Source organism: Pelmatolapia mariae, linkage group LG10_11 (assembly GCF_036321145.2).
Source record: "Pelmatolapia mariae isolate MD_Pm_ZW linkage group LG10_11, Pm_UMD_F_2, whole genome shotgun sequence".
Lineage (NCBI taxonomy): Eukaryota > Metazoa > Chordata > Actinopteri > Cichliformes > Cichlidae > Pelmatolapia > Pelmatolapia mariae.
In genome coordinates, this window is record NC_086236.1 from 32900082 (window position 1) to 32921837 (window position 21756).

The 21756-nt window shown below is 40.9% G+C and overlaps 1 protein-coding gene across 1 annotated transcript in view; it reads left to right on the forward strand.

The window, feature by feature from the left end:
• The first annotated feature begins 248 nt into the window (after window positions 1-248).
• Window positions 249-21756, forward strand: part of esama (endothelial cell adhesion molecule a) — a 76497-nt gene continuing 54989 nt past the window's right edge. The window contains exon 1 of the mRNA XM_063485979.1: window positions 249-728. Coding sequence (XP_063342049.1) covers window positions 659-728 — 70 coding nt within the window. The 5' untranslated portion in view covers window positions 249-658. The remainder of the gene's footprint in view (window positions 729-21756) is intronic.

Consider the following 21756-nt stretch of genomic DNA (forward strand, 5'->3'; position numbering starts at 1 on the left):
CACACACACACACACACACACACACACACACACACGTTCAGATACCTGCCCCCTACTGAACCTGAGAACTAGCGAAACTGCGTCAAGTTTAATTTTACAGACAGTAAAAAAATAAAGGTGGAACATTTTTGTTTTCAAAATAAAAGACATCGTCTAAGGCAGTGTTTCACGGACCTTATTTTGTTGGAGGTTTCCGGAAATTGCGCTCGACACTGAAGCTGAATCTACAGCTCTACCGCGGAGGTGGCACGTCTCTCTCTCTCTCTCTCTCCTCTCTCTTAGGAAAGGTCTCGGGATGACAACTTGCAGAGTTATAACCCACTCGCCGCCGTGTCGATAAGCAGGGAATTGTAGATGTTAAAAGGAGGAGAAGAAGAGTCTCGGATGACCTTTAGTGTCGTTGCCAATCCAGTTTTCACTCCACTTTAATATTCGCATCGCTCCACCAAGTCAGAAAAGGGGATCCGTGCGTCAGTGGGATAAGACCCTTTCCACACTTCCTCACCTGAAGTGTCCCCTACCTTACCTTCCTCGGCCAGCGCGTGGAGATAGTGGGAAGCCCGCTGAGCAGACTTGAAGAGCTTTATTTGCCCGAGGCGGAGTGCTCACATAAAGCCGGGTGAAGGACGTTGACAACTGAGAAGTGTGTACATCAGCCATGGGAGCCTCCAGCACTACTTCGAGGAAACTTCCTCTGCTCTACTTTACCTTTCTGTGCGCGCTCACAGGTAAGCTTCTTCACCTGCCTTATATAAATGCCTTCTGTTGTGTTTCCTTGTTTGTTCACATTTCCAGAAGCACACACACGCAAACAGTGGTTATCACTTTGTATTTCAGATCTTAAAATAATGCGACTAACATCACATTTTCATCCATCCTGTTAGCATTAAATATCAAAGCAACATAATGTACATTAGAATGTGGGATTTACTGAAGTCCGACCACGTTGTGCTGACATGAGTCATAATCAGAAACCTGTAACTAATGACAGAAATGACAGCATGGTCTGCTTCTGGGGGTTCTTTGCTGTATGTGTGCCAGAGGATGAAGAGCTGGATTTGAAGCTGAAACACCTGTTTGTTTTTCACAGGATTTGAAACAAGTGTGTTACACATGATTATGTCTTCCAGGGAAGAATAATCCCTTTATAGCTGCTGCAACACTGGCTCAGCCGTCACTCTCTCTAGCAATGTATTAAACTCCTACTTTCACTGATAGCTGTACAGTACAAGCAGCCTACTTTTCCCTCTCTTTGATTTAGAAATTGGGCCACGGTACAGCTGCACGAGTATTTTGCAAACGTTTTGGGGAGCAAGAAGTTTTTAAATGATTAATTCCAGTAAAAAAATGTAGTGGCTGCACCTAGAAGGGAGTATTTTTTTTCTTTTTTTCTGCATTTCAAGAGAATATTAATATTTCTTGAGTTTTGTGTTTCTTCTAATTCAGAGACCTACTAGAGTTCATATAAAGGCACTACTGATTTAATAGTCATTCTCCTTGAAAAGCAACAAGGAACTGCTGGATGTTCACGAGCTCATGAATTTTGAATCATCATTTTATCGTCCCTCTTGCCTTAATTTAACCCTCAGCAACGACAGAAATGATTTTTTTTAATCAGTGTCAGCGATGAAAGAGTCAAACACTCAGTTTTTGGACTGCTCACATGCTTCACTCCACTCTCATATGGAAAAACTGGAAACATCTATTTAAGTTGTAGAGCCCCATCTGCTCCAGGTGAGCACCTGTCACTTCCAAGAGTCTGGGTGCTGACTTTCATATTGCTCTGTGAGACATGAAAGCCAGTGAGAGATACACACTTTGCCTGAATTTGTTCTCAGCTGCCCGTAGCTTATGTGTGCTTTTCAGTGCTGTTGCCAAAACAATCACATTCCCTGTCAGCGAGGGAGTTTCTCTCTGAGGGAGTATTACCTGAGTAACACTTCCATTTTGCACCATCTAGGTTCACTGCGGTGAGACAGTGATTTAAGTCATTGTAAGGGGTGACTGCAAGCAATGTCTGGCAACCAATTTTATCAGCAGGCTATGATTCAGGGTCACAGGACAACAGGAAGATATGAGCACAGTAGCTGACCTTGACCTCACCATCAATCGCCCTGCAGGTGTGTCCTGAAAACACTGAGCAGTCAAGACACAGAGAGGAAATGTTCATGAATAGCACCCGGTGGCAACAGGAAAACTGTGAGCTCTTTGAATCCCAGATGTGTGTGTTAGAGCAGGAAGTGAGCAAACCTCCTCCTACAAACAACATGGTGGTTCAGTTCAAAATCCAGAGTATTGGAGATTGTTATCAGACTCGCAAGCAGCTGCTGAGTGATTGAGGATATGTTAAAAACATATGACTTCACTTCCATACTTACTCTTTTTTGAGTGTGTTTGCACTATGACTACATGATGTACTCATAAGAGTGAAAAAGTTACGAGTGAAAAATTCTCACCAACAGAAAAATGCAGGAGTGAGCATGTGTAATGAACGATTTGAAATTCTGCTACTCCTCTGAGAGGACAACCTTAATGAATAGAATATTGTCCTTTTCTGTCTCTCTGTAATCTTTACAATTTACCACATGTTGATGTATAAATTATCTTTTTCACAGGATGTTCTGACCGTATTCTGTGACCACGTCGGGTAAATAACTTGTTTCTAAAAACGATTCCATGCTTATTATTCTTCCTTGTCAGAAGCCTGGCGACTGCTGTCGCACATGTATTGTTGTTTGACCCATTTTCTCAGAAGGACCGCCTTTTTGTGTGAAAATCTATTTATTTAAGATTTCCGAAACAGTCGCAGCATTTCAAATGTCATCTCGAGGGCACAACTCGCCATGTTTGAAATCTATCCCAGCTGCCATAGGGTGAGAGGCGGGGTACATGCACAGGTTGCCAGTCTCTCACAGGGCCAACACAGAGAGACAGAAAACAGTCCACACTCACACCTATGGAACTTTAGAATCACCATTTCACCCAAACTAACTGGCTTCCTTCCTGTGGGAGGAAGCGGGAGTACCCACAACTCCACACAAAAAGGTAGATTTAAACCCAGAATTTTCCTGCTGTGAGGAACACAGCAGGAAAACCACTGTGCTGCCCCCTAAAAACGAATGTTTAATTCATTGTCCTGCTGCACCATAGATTTTGGTGCCAGTTCAGGCTTTTGGTCAATGACGAATCATCGCAGATTGAGACTGGACTGCATTTGGTTGTCCTACATTATAGCAGGACAACCAAGTCCAAGTCCTGAGTCTCAAAAATGCCTTCAAACTTGTGGGAACCAGGATTTGGGTCCCCATAAGGGCTGTTGGTCCCCACACACACACACACATTAGTAGTAGTAAGACCATCTGAAACAGCTGCACATAGTCAGCTTTACCATTGTGGCACAGTGCTGAACTTCAGTGTTGTCCTCTGATTAATTCAGTGTTACCTTTCCTAATTAAACGTGACACTTACCTTCTGTGCTACCACCCAGCAGTTGTATCTTTTTATATTAAGCCTTGCTAGCATGAACAGTTCTCCTCAGTCACACAAACTCATTAAGATTGTCTCAGTGAAGTTGTGTTTGGGTCAGCTAATTTGATTATATTAGCTTAGGTTCATCAAGCACTGTGCCTAATTATTCACTCGTGTCTAATTGCTTAATTTGCTCTTTGTCTTTTTCTGAGGTAAGCTGTGTCAGTTGGCAGAGTTTAATCCTTTCCTGGTGTTATAGCAGTCTTACCACTAAAAGTCCTTGTCGTGTGTATTTAGCGTTTTATTCCTAGAAGTATGTGGTTCACACCCCTGCGTTCATGTTATCAAGGCATCCTGGTGAGGGGTGCAGACATAGATTCTGAAGAATAAAACTTTAAAGTCAGATTGTTGGCTAATATGATCGTAAAATGAAGGTATTGTTAGAGAAATTGTACTGACACTTGTTCGCTCTGGATACTCAGCACTATTCTTAGATGTTTCTAGAACCAATAAAATGGACAGAGTGCAACTGAAAGAGTTGCTGTTTTAGCTCGTCCCAGCACCGTGTTCTAGCACCGGATTTACATAAGCACACACAATAATCTTGAAGCTTGACGTCACTTATCAAAGACCAGCGGCGGCGATGTATGAGCTATGCCTTATCTCTTCAGCAGCCGCTGTACAATTAATCTTGCATTCTGGACACACCATCTGGCAAGAAAGCACATCTTCATTTGTTTTCCAGGTGTGTCCTGTGATGGACGCTAGTTATTTAACAAGGTCAACCGATACAAGCTTCAAAATGCTCTGTTGGGAGGTGAGGCAGCGGTGTCCTCACCGCTGATGATTGTGAGTGATTTATAATATTAAGTGAGAGTGCTGCGGTAATTATTAATAGTAGCATGTCTTATTTTAACATAGAGTCACTCTTGGCTATGAGCGTTCCTGCTTTAGAAGATAATAGGTATTGAAGCTTGGTATATTAGCACACTTGACATGTGCTAAGTTGAAGTTTCACGCATTAGCACTCAATTCCAAAATGTGTTTTTAACTCTAAGAAGATGAAAAAGCCGAGCTATTCAATGCAGTTTGTCCTGCATATAACTATGGCCTTATCTCTAATTGCCTGTTTTTTAGAATAAAACCAAATAGATGTGCAGCAAAGCCCCTTTTCCACTCTGAGCCGGGATTACAAGGGTTTGAAGGCTGCACTCCTCACGTATGTGTCCCCAGCAACTGTTGCAATTTTGATTTCAGGGGGAAGATTGAGGGATTTATCGGTACATAATGACATACATACAGCAATGCACTCTTTCCTCTTTAGTGAGGTAGTTTGTTGTCCAGTTGTCAGTCTGTGCAAGTGTGCCAGTGTCCCTTGTAATCTTTTATATTTACACTCACTTGCACCCTGTACAAAGCCCAGGAGGATAAGAACTGGAGTGGAGATTAGTTCAGATTCAATCTCACAGCATAATATATCACATCCCAAAAAAGCCACGATGTCCTTCTTTTCTTTCCCTGTAGTTGTTTTCACTGTCTTTGTTCTTATTTCATATCTTCTTTGTGATCATTCAGCATGTTATTATCTACTGAAATTCAAAGAAGTCATGTTAAAAAGGTTTGAAGTCTGCACATCTGCACAAAGAACATGCTAACACAACGCTAGTGCACAACCCAGTGTGACATTAAAGCTGTTGTGCGTTTTTAAGAGATCTTCCCAAGAGGGCAGCAGCAACTATAACATCACATTTCCATAAAGACATTTTAAGGGGCTGGAAAAAAGGCTGGATTTAATATAATGCACGTCATAAAGACAGGTCATTTCTTTATTTTATATGTAACCCCTTCATAAATCCTGTTGACTATAGTCTATTTGCCATTATAAGCACAGATATTACACAGAAAAAATGAACGGAAACTTCGGAAATCACTTTCTGACACCCCAACCCAGCAGCGAGACCTGATCACTGTAATGAGCAGTCAGGCTACAGCTGAGTAATGAGAAAGTAGTGTAAAGAGTAGTGTAACAAATTACTTTCTCCAGGGACTAACTATGTAATATACGCCTGCTTATGCTTAAGAGATGTAATGTGTAATACAATGACTCCAACGCCAGTTATCGTTCTCTAAATCTTTGGTTTCATTTGGTACCTCACGCTCTTCTTCTCTTAGCGGTCATTTAGCACGTCTGCAAGATTATTTTTCTGGTCTTTGTCTGAATGAGAGATGTTAACATTCACTTCAGACAGACAATCTCACATTGATACCTCAATCCCAGTCTTATACTGCAATTAAGTCTGGGGTCATTCAACCACCTTGATCTAATTATATTGCAATAATTAGGCCCATTCACAGGATTAGTGATGTGATTGAAGCATGTGGAGCACTGCAGTGCTGGCTGCATTTTTAAGCACTGCATTGACCTGTAAAGACCATGCTCAGTCCAGCCACTGGAGGTTTGATGATTTGCAACTCGTGCCCCACATTCACTGAGTTACTACTATTTTTAAGTCCATACAAACATTCTTATTTTTAGTCTCAATATGGGATAAACTGTGGGAAAGAGACAAAAGAGTAACACAACTAGGCCTGTGTAATGTTACTTGGAAATGTGTGGATGTAATAGAGGAATTTTTCACCGAGAACATGGAAATAGCAGTTAGATGACAGATGTACAGTGAGACATGGTGCCAGCCGTGACTTTTACTGTATGTGGCAAGTGCCCCTTTCGTGGGTTTTCAGTGACATCTCTTCTCCATCCATGGACCCAGAAGGAAGAAGGCCTCCTCTCTGGGGTCATGAGAAAATCACTTGGTGACTTTCCCAACGATCAGCTCTGGCCTGGGGACTCTTAAAGGCACAGACGCTCGTGCTTCTTTATTTTGTCTTTCTTTTTCTGTCTGTCCCTCCCCTTCATTCTTTCTTGACCAGAAACCTGGACATAGTGGCTGTTTTGGGGTGTTGATTGATTTTTTTCTTTGTTTGTTTTTTGAGAACATTCCTGCAAATTCTGACAGAAATCTTATCTGGACAGTAAACATATTGTTGTTTTTGATTTGGGCTGTTATTCCCAGCTGATATTTGCATTCAAACATTTATGACCCTTTGCAACCCTCTACGTTTATACATAAATGTAAGGCGTGGAGGAGTTATGTTGGTTTTATGGGGTCTTAAGAACATTATATACTGTGGAATTAAACACACATTGCAGACTGCAGTGTCAGCCTTATACCCACTGTTTAATTCAGGGTTGCCTGTGATGTGGCCAGGCTTTGACAGCATACTAGCTAATGACTATTTACAGCTGAGGGAGCCGCAGGAGGCTTATCAGGTGGTTCTTAAGGCCAGTCTGAATCCTTTGCTGGGTATTCTCCCTCTATTACCAGTGCATCAGCAGTCTGATGTAAATAGCCCTATTATGGTAAACACTAACTGTTAACTAATAATTAAGTCTTTCACAGACACTGCTAATTGGAATATCTGGCTCTTGTCCAGATTGTCAGAATTTTCATTTCAGGCTTGTAAGTTTCGCTAAATTCCACAAAACACTTTCAACACATTAGGCTTGTAAAATAGAATCAATGTAACATCTGCTAGTAGAATTGGTTCTCTTTAAAAGCATTTCAGGAGAAGCAAATTATACGACATAGTGAAATAAATCCAGAAGTGTTAACCTGAACCTTCAAAATAAAATCATCCACTCACTTCTACACGTCACCAGAATTTATGGTATACGTTTCTAATGCAGAGGTGACAAAACCACTTCTCAATCAAATCAGGAAACAGCATGCTTATAATAAACTGGCATCCAGTCATTTTATTTATTTTTGTTTAAGCTGGTACCTTTAGTGACAATTTTGATCTCCTTATTACAGTATGCAGTCGAGTAGCAGAGAGAAGGTAAAATATTTTATTTTTCTTTTAAAAAAAGAAAAAAAACATAGTTGTCACAGTTATTTAATGGGGTTTGAAAAGGTCTCCTAAGGCCAAGGTCTGTAGAATTCACTCAACCCACAGGGGATGGAGTAAGAAGAGCCTTGACTCCAGCCACTTTAGTGAACACATGTAGCTTGCTTCCAGTGCTGCTAACAGATGTTGCAACCAGAATTTGTCAACAATCGCACATTTCCTTCACCCGTCCTTGAGAAAAACTAAAGCAGAAGTCAATAAAGCAGCTCACAGAAGGTAATGAAGTCATGGGCTTAGATGAGATATACCATGTCAAGTTATTCTAAATGAGGGTGAGGGTTAGAGGTTGATACTCTAACAACTTCACAGAGTCATAATCCTGGACATAATCCTAGGTTTTTTTCTTCAAGTATTAGGGCAGGTCATACGCACACTCAATGATTACTTTATTAAGTGAATAGACTTCATCATTTTCAAATATGAACTCGTTTGATGCCTGTGACACACACAAGAACTCTGCTACAACATGTATCAGGAGCACATCACTGGTTGCTAACAGGAGAGCTAGCTTCCTCATCATGGAGGAAGCTAACAACAAAGGCACAGCAGTTCAGAAGTCGAGCTAGCCCAGCAGCTTTTATTTGAATTCTTCCAGCGCTTTTTAATTTAACCACAAACTGAAAAGCTCATACAGCAACCAGGGCAGTCCTCATGTCATGTGTGAGTAAAAGGAGTTGTGATCAGACTGAGAGGATGATAGGAGAAACTAGCAAAACATGCAGCAGTGTGTCACGTACACATGAAATAAGACTAGTGCAAATTAATGAGGTTTGTATGTTTATTAATTAAAGTTTAAAAAAGAGTAACTAACGTGATTACATTTTTTAAACTCTTGAAATTCTGATGGCAGCAGCGTTTAAATGTCAGCACTGACATTTATTATCAGCACTGCAATAGCAGGTAGAGGTGTAGTAAGAAAGAATGACGTTAATTTTGGATGATATGACCCATTAAAAATCTATTGAAATATGCTGTTGCACTGATCTGTAACATCAGTTGGGACATATTAGTGGTATTTCAGTCTGACAAGTAACTTTTGAAATGATTTCTTATGCAGCAAAATATAGTTTGGTGTCAAGGCTCTAAATGAATCTCCTCCCGCAGATTTACAGTTGCGAGAGTGATGAGTAAATATACCTACACATGGATTCTGCGGGTGGTGCAGGGGTTGAAATAGCAGGCAGAGAAAACTGATCAAGAGATGAAAAAATTTGCAGCTTGAATAGACCAACAAAGTGGGAAAGCATGTCTGGTATGTGACGTGAAGAGATTGAGCTATATTACTGTGGAGGACACAGTGCAGCTCAACCTGCTTGCCTGAACTAGCTCGCAGTCTTTGCTCCGTTGAGCAGCCCTACACATATACCCCGAAAAGCCGTTAACAATTTTCCAACCATACGTTTTCTTAAACATGTATCTAATTCGAGGTCACGGGGAGCTGGAGCATATCCCAGCAGGTGTAAGGTGAGAGGTACTAGCCTATCACAGGGCTTTACCACATATTGCGTTTAAAAAACAAAAATTTATCATTTTATCATGATATCATTTGATACATACTAGCATGTAGATTACAACAAAGTAACTAGCGTGTGTCTTGATCAATGATGTTATAACTACAGAACACACAGAGCATGTGGACAGACAGGGAATGGCCATTTTTTGCAGATGCTGACACTGACACCTGTGTGAAGAGAACAATTTCTCCAGCTTTATCAAAGACATAATTGCAGTGTCTCAGTGGAAGTCAGATGGAGTAATTGTGTAAGAGGTGACACTGGCAGCTATGTGGAAAAAGCCATTATAGTCACATTATTAAGCTGGAGCCTTCAGGCCATCAGAGGTTGGACTCGTGTTCTCAGCGAGGCAGAAAAAGCAAAGAGGTTCTGTTAGAGAGAGAGTGGGAAGAACAGGTAGGGTTTATGTCCCGTGTCTCTTCAGACGCCTCTCAGGATTAAATGTCATTCATCAGTCTGATGTGGAGTGCTATTTTTTAGTTAGCGTGACTCTTCATAATCCTCTGTCATCTGCTAATTTCCTACTTTTCCTACAATTAAATGTATCAGCACCCGAGAATCAGAGCCGTCGACTTTAGATAGCACATAAAAACATACAAAAAGAGACACTGCAATTCTGCTTAAGAATAATCTGGGAATTTATGGTTGGGCTGCTTAACACGGTAATGCTGCGACCTTTAAAAAAAGAAGAAAAAAACAGATATAACAATAAACAAACACAGTAATCTGGGAAAAGTGTGTTAACAGAGTGGAGACACTTTCAACCCTTACCTTCGTATGGTGCATATAGCAGCATGCTGCTTCATTGCCAGTGGCACACACAGCCATGTGTATTGTTGGATTGCTGTGAACTTCAATTCTCTGAAGTTGTGATGAAAGGTGCATTAAGAAAGGTTTCAGTAATGATCAGCACTGTGTGAACGAATGCTATGATTTGCTCCTGTACTCCAAGACAACCAAAAGCATTAAGGAGCTGACAATTTCAGATCTATTTCAGTGGTTTTACAGGATGAAGATTGTGTCGACAGTATAAGAAAAACTGATTTCCACATACCTTTGGGAAGCATGTTTTTTTGTTTTTTCCTAAGAGGACTAATAACGCTTAGTTAATCATTGATAATTAAGGTAAAAAGATAAGACATATATTCCATCCATCCATCCATTCTCTTCCGCTTATCCTTTTCAGGGTCGCGAGGGAGGCTGGAGCCTATCCCAGCTGTCTTAGGGCGAGAGGCAGGGTACACCCTGGACAGGTCGCCAGTCTGTCGCAGGGCTAACATATAGATACAGGAAACCATTTGCACTCACATTCATACCTAAGGGCAATTTAAAATTTCCAATTAACCTAATCCCATTAACAGCACATCTTTGGACCGTGGGAGGAAGCTGGAGTACCCGGAGAGAACCCACACAAACATGCAAACTCCACACAGAAAGACCCCGACCCGATGGTGGAATTGAACTGAGTACCTTGTTGCTGTGAGACAACAGTGCTAACCACCATGGAAGACATATATTATTTCTTTATAGCAAATAATTTTTGTCACAGCAATTATTATAATACTAAATAACAATAACATTATTATTAAAAATAATAATTGGCCAATAATCAACATTTCTGTCAGTAAGGTTTAACAATGTATGCATTGTAAGATTGTAAGAGTGATAATTGTAAGAATGTATCTATAAAAAGACACTCAGAGAATAAATAACTTACACCCCTTCATGTCACAGTTCTGTCTGTCTTCTACAAGGACATTCATTCTAAGTTTGTGGTTGAAATCAACTGAATTTGCCTTCCCAACACATCCCAAAGCTACAGCAGTGTTCTGAGCACACCTACAGCTCAGCTCTTATTTGACAGACAGATATAGAAGCTGTTCATGAAGGACCAGTGTAAGCGGAGCTTTCCCATCATTGCAGTCCTTTAAGTCCTGTAACCACGAGCATAGAAAAGCAGCCAGCCGCTCTATTGATCACATTATTTCACTGGCTCGTCTGTGACGTTCCAGAGGGCAGCACCCCCTGTCATCTCATAAAATGTTTTTCTGCCCAATCACCACCTCACGTCGAGTCATTAACAACACTTTATTCACCTCAGTTTAGATTTTTTTAAATATAGGACCACATCAAAACAACAGCCACCCGAAGGCGCTCGACGTTACTAGTCACTGACAGAGCAAGAGTAAATTCTTAGCTTATGGACCTCCTTTATTGTCCTTAAGATTTCAATAGTTTTTTCATCACAGAACGCTGTGTCTTTTATCAGCATGATTAAATCTTCCTCCCCCTCCTCTCTCTTCTTGCCCTTTTCCTTTTCATCTTGTTGTCTAGTCCTCCTCCTCCTCTTTTCCTCTTCTTCTTCTTCATCACATCTCTCCTGAAGCCTGCAGCTCGAGCATCTCATCAGCATCAGTGTCTCGGGTCAGCCGGAAGGATTAGAGTGAGGGGCTTAAGATGTCTGTGTAGTGTACATGTACGTGTGTGTGTGTTTTTGTACATATTATATATGTATATATATTCCTCCTCCATTCTTTTACTTAGTGCTTTTAGTGTTTCTGCATAACTATATCTGTAATACTTTCTGTGTAAGGATTTATATTCAGACCTGCATCTGCACTTCTTAGCCTCGCACTTTTGTGGATTTACTCTCCTTTTCTTTAAATTGTTACTCATTCCATATCTCCCTGTGTTTTTCTTCTTTTTCCACAGCTCCTCTCCTCCCTGGGTGGTGCATAATTATAAGCTCTTATCTATTTTTTTGTCACACACAACTACACTCAGGAGAGAGCTCAGTTGATGTCATTATCTCCGATAATAGCTCAGTGGTGCAGCAACCCCCCACACCCCCATCTTCCCCAGACCTCACCACGCTCCACCATATACAATATAATTGCTGTTTATTAGAAAAAAATATCCTCTGCACCGTGACCATACCTTATTCTATCTTGGCACCTCCTCACACAGATAGCCATGATGTGTTTTTCGCTGCTAATAAAGTTTGGGGGTTTTTGACAGTGTAAGGGGATCTCTGCCAATACTGTCATAATTGGATTTCGTTTTCTTCATTTTCAGTCCAAGTGACAACAGCCCTCTGAGAAAACATGAGAAAACATGGTTGCTGCCATCAAATTGCTCTAAGGCCAAAGTGCTCTAATTGCTTAAACTCTAATTCAGTCAAATCCACTGTCAGGCATCAATGATATCAGTGACAGATATAACACAGATTATGTCACAAACAACATAAAGCCAGAGGACCTGAAGTAGAGAAGGGTTGCAGAGTGGCAATGCATATGCAACTCTGATTTGTGCAACTGCAGGCTAAAGGAGTTTAAATGTCTGTGTTTGCTGCTGGGGGCTTCCCAACATTTAATCATTAGTTATTGTAATCTCTGCCTCTCCTTTGTCTTTTGTCCTGTTTCTCCCTGTTTCCCTGTTAAAAGGGAGTTCTTCTTTCCCACTGTCGCCAAGTGCGTGGTCATAAGAAGCCATCTGATTTTTGTTTCTCTGTATTATTGTAGGGTCTTTACCTTATATCATAAAGCACCTTGAGGCAACTGTTCTTGTCTGTGTAGTATAAATAAAATTGAATTGAATTGAATACAGTGAAAAATGCCATCGTCAGCAAATAGTTTACACATAATAATGTCACTTTGATTCCATAACTGGTCATAAAGTATCTGAATTTTGGGAGCCGGGACCACGCCTCCAAACACATTCCTTCCGGTTCTCATCTATATATGTTCCCCCAGCTCTACAAGCTGTTCGTTCTTGTTTACATGCCCCTCCCTCCCTGTCCTTTTTAATCCTTTAACTTAATTCTTAATTCCTTAATTGAAGTATTTAGTACATGGCGGCCAGGCCCGGGAGCTGCCTTCTCCAAACTGCAGAACAATTCATGTCCAAGCCATTCACCTTTATCTACTAAAACGCTGTCAAACCTCAAATGAGCACGTGGACCCAGCGAGTGAAGTTGTCTATAGGACAAAGTGCTCTAATCCACAAGGTAGGTAGATAGGTTGTGTGTGTCCCTACACTCTGATGCAAATCATCAGTGGTGATTGTTAAGTTTAAGGAGAGCTCATTATATTTGTCATTTGGATTATGGGATATTTATCTTCTTAATGATAGTGACAGGCCTAAGATGTAATTAAGAAGACAGCTTGAAGTGGAAATGAACTACTTACTGCTTTGTTAAAGTTTTATCAACCCATCCACGTCACCTCCTCCTTATTGTGTTTGGGATGTTTCACATTGTTATTATTAGATCATTTCTTATGTTAGGACAGTATCCCTAATTGCTCCAGTTAGGGGGTTCTGTTAACACGTGTTTGGGGTAAACGATTGAGGGGGTTATTGTATTTGGAACAAATAATAGTATTCCTTTCCTTGTGGTGATCCCTTTGCTTCTAGTATTTCCAAAGCATTCCCTTTGCTTTTGGTAAATCTCACGACGACCTGATATCAGTCGCTCATGTCCAGCTGTCCTCACATGCAACCATTGTTAAGTGTGAAAATAGAAAAGGATATATGGTCCTTTGAAAGGCTAGTTCCGTTCTGTTGCAGAGAATGTCTGACGTAAGCTCTATTTTCTCCAGACTAAGTACAATGGTATATAAACCGACGTGTAGCTATGAGACAGGAAAGTGCAGAGGAAATACTGACTGTTATAGAATGCAGTGTATTCCTGAGAATTCTCCCTTAATCCTAAATGTCTCTCTGTTGCCTTTACTGTGCCCCCCCCCCCCCCCCCCCCACCCCCCCCACCCCACACACACACACACACACACACACTCCATCTACAACTCCTTCATAGATCTCATGTATCCGTATACAGGAGCACTCTGTGACGTACAGTACAACAGAGCCATGGAATAATATATCATATAATCACCTCTTCACATTTTTTGAAGAGGTGGAAGTCTCTGATCCGAATGCTAAACAGGATCTATCAGGATTAAATCCAGGTTGGAGGCAGTTTAGCTTTTTGCTGACTCGATTTCACAACTGGGAATTTGGAAGTGTTTGCTACATGAACCACAAAGCGACAGAAAACTCTGTCTTTCACACTGCTGGGTCTGTTTTTTAGAACATGCCACAGACAAAATCCTTTCAGCTGAGTATCATTGATGTTTGGAGCATTCATTAGTGACTGGTCATTATGTTCACTGATTTCCTGAGGCCAGCCATCCGTGAGAGTCCATTAACTTCAGACATTAGAGTAATTAGGCAGAGTGCTCACTTTTTGTGCACATATTTTCAGTTTCAGGATTGTTTATGTGGATGTATGCATTGGTGTCCTGAAGCAATTACAAATCTACATTAGGTAGGCAATTGACCTCTTGATGCTATCTTTCTGTATTTAAATTGTTATATAGCTCCATATTATCCCAGCAGAACACTTCAGAGTGCAGACTTACATTGGGCACCTAAAGTGAAGTGAAATGCACAGTTTTCATCTATCAGGGCCTTTTCCTGTTTGGTTTCAGGAGACAGATCGATAGGGCTTTCAGCTTTTTGATAAAGCTCATAATAAGGGATGGATCAGATTACTCAGAATCATCACTTAGTTAACCATCTTATTATGGGACTTTCCATTTTTATGCCACTTTCACATGTTGTTTACTCTTTGTCTTACTCTCTCCTGTAGTTTTTGTTTTGTCCTGTCTTTTGTGCTTGGTCTCTCTGCGCCTCTTTTCTGTCTTCTCTTCAGCTCCAGCTGGTTGTGGCAGATATATGTCCCTTCATGATCCTTCTCTCTTTCCTTTAAAAGAGAGTTCTTCCTCTTCACTGTCTTCACTGTCTTCACCCAACAATCTAAAGGGATCTTCAGATTGTTGGGGTTTTCTCTAACATTGTGGTGTCCTTATTTTGCGCTATAAGACCATCCATCCATCCATTCTCTTCCATCCATTCTCTTCCGTGAGGCGGGGTATACCCTGGACAGGTCGCCAGTCTGGCACAGTTATAAAGAATTGACTCAGTAGTAGACATCAGTAGGCACACTCACATGCACTTAGAATATATGCTCTGTGCACATACATGGCTTTATTTATTTACAAAAGCCTTATAAAACGGCATCACCACACTGTCATGTGAAATGAAAATCCTCATTTGGAAGCAACATGTGTTCCAACCCTACACTGAACACATGTCCATTCTTCCCTAATGTTGTCGGACACCCCCTCCCAGCTCCCGTGAGACTCCTGCCAATTCCCTGGATGCGAACGGTTTAATCGCGGTGGCAGATCCATATATCCCTACACCCCCTCCATCGGCGCGCTCGTGCTGACTTGCTTTAACACACACCCTCTGGGAGCACGAAAGGCAAGCCTCGTCTGATCCGTAATCGCTGTCTCGAGTTTTCCCCCCCGCTCCGCTCCCGGTGCGCCTCCTCCACAATCGCAATCATCAGGAGAATAACTTTACAGATTCCATTTAATAGCAGCTTTGGCATGCATGTGAAACCCACAGAGGAATACAAGCTTCTGTCTCAGCTCCCCCTTTTGTCACCGCCTGTCAGTGAGCAAGATATCACAAGCAAGGCACAGGAGAAATGATCAGAACCCCCCTTAACCGCCAAAACTTGTCACTCATCTGCCTTTTACCTCTTCCCCGTGTTAAAAATAGACCCAAGCTGTCAAGTGTCAACCACATTTTTTTTTTTTCCTTTCTCGGTTTGCCTCCACCGCCGCTGCTCCCTTGGTTCAACGTTTCATAATTTGCTGGCTTTAATACTTTTCTTGGTCATTAGAGGCCATGTGAGTTAATGCTTGTAAAGCTTGCAGACAATACAATAAATAGTACTGTTGTGGCCCTAAAAATAGGGCTTTTTTTTACAGCTGGTATCACAACATTTCAGAGATAACAAATGAATTACAAATCGTTATTTGTGATTTAAAGAGGACTGATGTAAACGTGCAGCTCCCTGCAGATACAAAGTCTCTATAAAGAAAGAATGTCTGGTGCTTTCATCAGGATAGATGGTGATTAGACTTCCCTTCATCAAACGTTTGTTTATGTTTTTCCAGCGTAGTTTAGAACTACAGTTATGCAATCAATAACTGGTACAGTACCAGCAGCGTGCAGAGCGTGTGATAAGATTGGAACCCTGTTTTTTTCTGCTGTACTGAAGAGCTTCATGTAACATGAGTGAACAGACACAAACGTGCACACTTACACGCAGAATTTTAATCTTTGATTGTTATCACTAACAGAGGGCTCATTTATCTTCTGCTTGGTGTTTGATGAATGGGTTATGTAAATAGTTGATACTGCAAATGTGTGTCTGTGTGATTAATTTAACATGGCTTTGGAAATGAACTCTGAGGTTTTAGAGAAACTTTTCTACAAGGACCTTCGACTGTTCGCCGATCTCTTCATAATTTCCGTTTTTTCATTTGTTTCTTTACTTGGTTTTCTTGCTGTCTTTTCACAGCAAGAGGGTCGAGTGTTCAAGCCAGCTGGGAACTTTTTGCGTGGAGTTTGTATATTCTCCCTGGGCCTGTGTGCATTCTCTGTGACTCCAGTTCCATCAAAACGCTGTATTGAATAGGTCAGGGGTGTCCAACTCCAGGCCTCAAGGGCCAGTGTCCTGCAGGTTTTAGATCTCACCCTGGGTCAACACACCTGAATCAAATGATTAGTTCATTACCAGGCCTCTGGAGAACTTCAAGACATGTTGAGGAGGTAATTTAGCCATTTAAATCAGCTGTGTTGGATCAAGGACACATCTAAAACTTGCAGGACACCGGCCCCTTGGCCTGGAGTTGGACACCCTTGGAATAGGTGGTTAAGAAAATGAATGGATGGCAAGTTGTTCAGACATTTAACAAACCAAATAAGAAAGATTTTTTGTGAGCTCACTGCAGATTTATTCTTGTAGATACTTTTGATGTTAAAAGGAGCCTTTTTGAGCCTGCTATGGTCCGACCGTGAAAAAACTAAAGTGAAAGTGGTTGCACTTAATCACAGGACAGCTGATGTGGTACTTACATTTAAACATAGGCTCTACAAGACCATTCTAAAAGGTTTAGATTAGGTAAATCAATTACGATGATTTTTCTGTATATTAAAATGAATAATAATATTTGCAGCTAAAAATCGAGCCAAAGTATTAATACACAGTAAAAACAACATAACATTTTGGTACCTCAATTATTTTTAAGGTACAATACAGGAATGTAGTGTAACATAATACCTTTGCATTCAAATGATGGTGAAACATCTCTTTACACTGAATGGTAATCAACGAATTGAGAGGCTTGTAAATGCAGAAAAATAAGTATGGGACTGCTCTTATCCAGCATGCATATCAGGAGGGAGATGATCAAGGATGATCTCTGGCAGCGGATAATCTTTCTTTGGCCATCCACTCACTTCTTCCCAGAGGACGCTGTCTGATTTCAGTGTTCTCTTTGGTACTTACCCAGGGTCGCAGGAGTCTTTTGTATGATTTTTATATAGCATATTACAAAACTTGCACATCACAGTTGAAAAAGGAATAATTTTGATATGCTGAGGTTAACACAGATGTCTATCCAGACTTGACCTTTATATAATTTTATCATATTAGGCATTTTTGGTGAAATGTGGCAATAGTTTACCTATGAACTGAGTTATGGCCAAAAACATGTTTTATTGATTTTCACCAGAAAATCAATAAAACACGGTTCACATTTTACCCGAGCCACAAGAGGGATGTGACAAAAGCTTCTTGGGTATGCTAAGATAGAACAAGAGTTTAAAAGAAGACCAGAGAATAAGCGAGTGGCTTGACGAGAAAAAGGTAGATGAGACAAAGAAAGATAAGGAAGATTGTGTTTAGAGTCAAGAGGTGGAGGGAAGGGCATGGAACAAGAGAGAAGGGAGAGGGTGAAGGAGAAAGTGAGTACAAATGAAGAGTGCAGCTGATAGGGCCAGATACTGAGCTGGAGATTTGGTGGTTTAATCGAGTCAGTGAGGATTAGAGCCGGATTATGTAGGAATTGTGACATAGCAGCAAGTTAGCCTGGTAGCTTTAATCTGAAAGGCGGACAAAGCCCAAGTACTTGACCAGACAGCTCTGTGTGTGTGTGTGTGTGTGTGTGTGCGTGTGTGTGTGTGTGTGTGTGTGTGTGTGTGTGACATGCAACCAGGTGACATCATTTATGGTGTCAGTTAAAACATACCACAACATGGGCTCAGATGTCATTGGCAGATTAAGTAACATGAGCATGCTGTTATGTGTCTCTACGTTTGTCTGTGGACACATTTTGTCAGCACAAAATCTTTTTTCCCCTTTGAAACCAGTATAACAGCTTACAAAATACCAGTAACAGGTTGCTACTGTAACATGAATGACTTGGTTATGTGGTTCATTTAGAGGAAAATTGATCTACAGCTGTTCTCAAGCTAGTGAGGCATTTTACATTTAAAAATGCCAAAGTATTAAATGTAAAATGAGTATTGAATGGGTCTTTTCTGACATTTTGTTTTATAGAAAAACAGTTACCCAAGAAATCTGGTATATAATCAGAATAATAATAATGAAATTAAATGAATTAATAACATGCTGACTGATGACCCTTGCGGGGACAGGGCCCAGTGGCATTGCTCGAGTCTTCTTGTCCCTGCAGAGAGAAAACTGGCTGCAAATAATACAGAGCAGATCTGAGAGATCACATTTATCCTATGATGAAATTTTTTATAATTTCCACGATTACATCGTCCCCATCTTTGCGACAAAATGTGCCTTTACTGTTACTATATCAGCCTTAGTAGCAAGAGACAGAGAGGCTGTTCAGACCTCTCAAAGTGAGATACTAGAACAAATAGTTATGTTCTGTACAAATTAATCTTTGTTTATTTGTTTGTTTGTTTACTCCATTTGAGAAGGAATGTACAAAAAGTTTTACTCTGACCACTGAGCTGTAAAGGCTCTGAGACAGCATGAATTACCATCCAGAGAAGACCTAAACTAAAACGAGTAGTTCCAGTCCCGTGAGCAGTCCGGCACAATGAAACCTGATCAGAGCAGGTAGGTCAGGCACCCGTAAAGGCAGAAACAGTCCAGTGAGGCTTCTGTACGTGGTGTAATCAGCAATGACGTGCCTCACACGCAGGCATGCAGGCTCATGCCAGCTCTCACCTCAGTGTTTCACACACACACACACACACACACACACACACTCATATCTTGTGGGGACATCTAATTGACATAATGCTTACCCTAACCCTAACCATGAAAAATAAATGCCTAACCCTTACCCTAGCCATAGCCATAACCCAATTGTAATCCTGACACTAAAACCAGATTTTGAGTCTCAAAAATACCTTTAAACCTGTGGGGACCAGGATATTAGTCCACATAAGGGCTGTTGGTCCCCATAAGTATAGTAAACTTCCAATTTTTGGTCCCCACAAAGATATGAATACATGCACATACACACCTCTGGTAAACTGTATTAGGTTTATTGGTTGTGGGTGATAACAAACAAGTCTCCTGTCACCTGCTCACCTCAGCTTAACTGACTCTGCTGGTCTTTAATGACAATTGATGGGGTTCAAAGTAGAGATAACCATTTGACATATGGCTTATTAAAATCTCCAAATATGTGTGTGCCACTACAGAGGACAGGATGAACTTCCTTACATAAGAGCTCTTTTCCAGCCAGCAGTAGCACCTTGGACTTTATGCTTTGCCTTAGTCCCCCGGAGTCATGGCTGCCTCGTGTCCGTTTAAATCACAGTCTTTTCACCTGGACCCAGCACATTTGTTTCAAGCCCCGGTGCAGAGCTGGAGTCGCTAACAGGCTGCAGTCATCTTCACATACTTGCACACATCAAAGTACACACACTTCACCATGGGCCGTGTGTGTAGTTGGCTTTCTATGACTTCATCAGATGCTTGTGTTTGCCTGCTCTTCTAACCCAGTTTGGGTAAGCTCTAAGAACAACTGGAGCAGCCTTTTGTTAGGCTCCAAACATTTGCTCTACACGAAGGACATATTAGCCAAATATGCTGACCATTTTTTTCTCTTTGTTCATGCAGAGAAAGCGATGTGCTAGTTAAGCAGCAGATTGTATCTGTGGAACTTTGGAATATACTTTTCCAAAGCTATAGAAGTAGTAATTTACCATTTTTAAAGTGTAGTTGGTTATTAGGTCTTGATGCATGCTGAATCGTCCAGGTAAGTAAATCCCCAAAAGTTGATTCTGTTCATCTGGACGTAGCGTTTTCAGTTCGTTTGAAAAACGCTACGTCCAGATGAACAGAATCAACTTGTAGTTGGATTAGAAATGGATTGTGTCCCAAGACAGAAGGAATGATTACAGTGACAAATAGCTTTCTTAAGCTGAACTTTTTCTTCATCCATGTGATGTATGTTGCAGAAGACATTTAAAGAAAACAAGCACTGTTGGTCTCTATCCACACTATATATGAGCTAACTGAGCTCCACCCAGTTACCACTCAGTCCTTGTGCAAGGGCTAAAGAAATAAATAAGAAATTAAGAAATATATAAGTTCTGCTAGACCAGTGTTCCCAACTGTTTTTTGCACCATGCACCAGTTTAATGTCAGACAATATTTTCACGGACCGGCCTTTAAGGTGTGGCGGATAAATACAACAAAATAAAATGATACGACCAAGACAAAAACTGTGGTATTTTGTAAATCTAATAATAAACGTGAATTCACTGTGTAATTGTGTAACTTTATTAGCAGCGTCCTCCTGAAATGCGCCAACAACACTGAGAGTAACATCCTCTCTGCCCCATAACGCTCTCTGGTCACTATGGTAATGTGTAAATAATTCTTTCAAAATAAGACACACAACTACAACACGGAAAAAGACCCAGACAAAATGAGTTAACGATAAAAACCCTGAAAACCATAAATTTCACACCCGAGCTTCAACTATCGGGACCCGGTACCAAACAACTCATGGACCGGTACTGGTCCGTGGCCTGGGGGTTGGGGACCGCTGTGTTAGACCATATATACAAAATCGGATGAAAAACAAAATGGAAAACTGACAAAAGACAAACTGAATCTGAAAATCAAATAAAACACAAAATCAGAACAAAGAACTGTGTGTAGTGCAGCTATGGGCTAGCTATACTACATTTCTTATGTTTGTATCTAAAACATAATCTAAAGTGATTTAACACTTAATTCTTAAACTTTCTCGTATTATATGTTTTCCATATCTCCATAGTGGCTTTTGTATGTGTCAATAATGAGAGAAAAATAGCACTTAAAGAGTGCTCATCTTCTCAAAATGTAATTTGGCATCTTATGGATTCATTCAACACGCTTCCAGGCTGATCAAACATATTTTTCTAAAACCCAGGGATTTGACTTGAATTTTATCCTTTAACACAGGAAACTCTCTCTAACTGCTAAGACGAGTGTACATGTTTGAAGCCTGGATGTAGTGCATACTTTAAATCACAGGGTCCTATCTCGTGGCTGTGGCAGCCATGTGTCTACATCCTGTTTGTCCTCGTTGGCGATTTGTTTGTTTAACAGTGGAGCAAAGCAATGCCCGCCATGCTTGAGCAGATCGAGCACAAACAACTGACTTTCGAGTCTGCCGCAGGATATCACTATCACCTCCACTCATCACATAATTAAAGCCCCTCCTCCCAACAGGGCTCTGGTGGTTCTGGACGATGTGAGGAGAGATGCACAAACTGTGAAGCCTCTGAACATCGAATGACTTTTTTAGAAGAAGGGACAGCGACATCCTGTTGAGTCTCGAGTGCTTGGTTCAGTGGAAGGAGAGTGTCTTGCATTATGCATGGTGGTTGTTATTTTCAT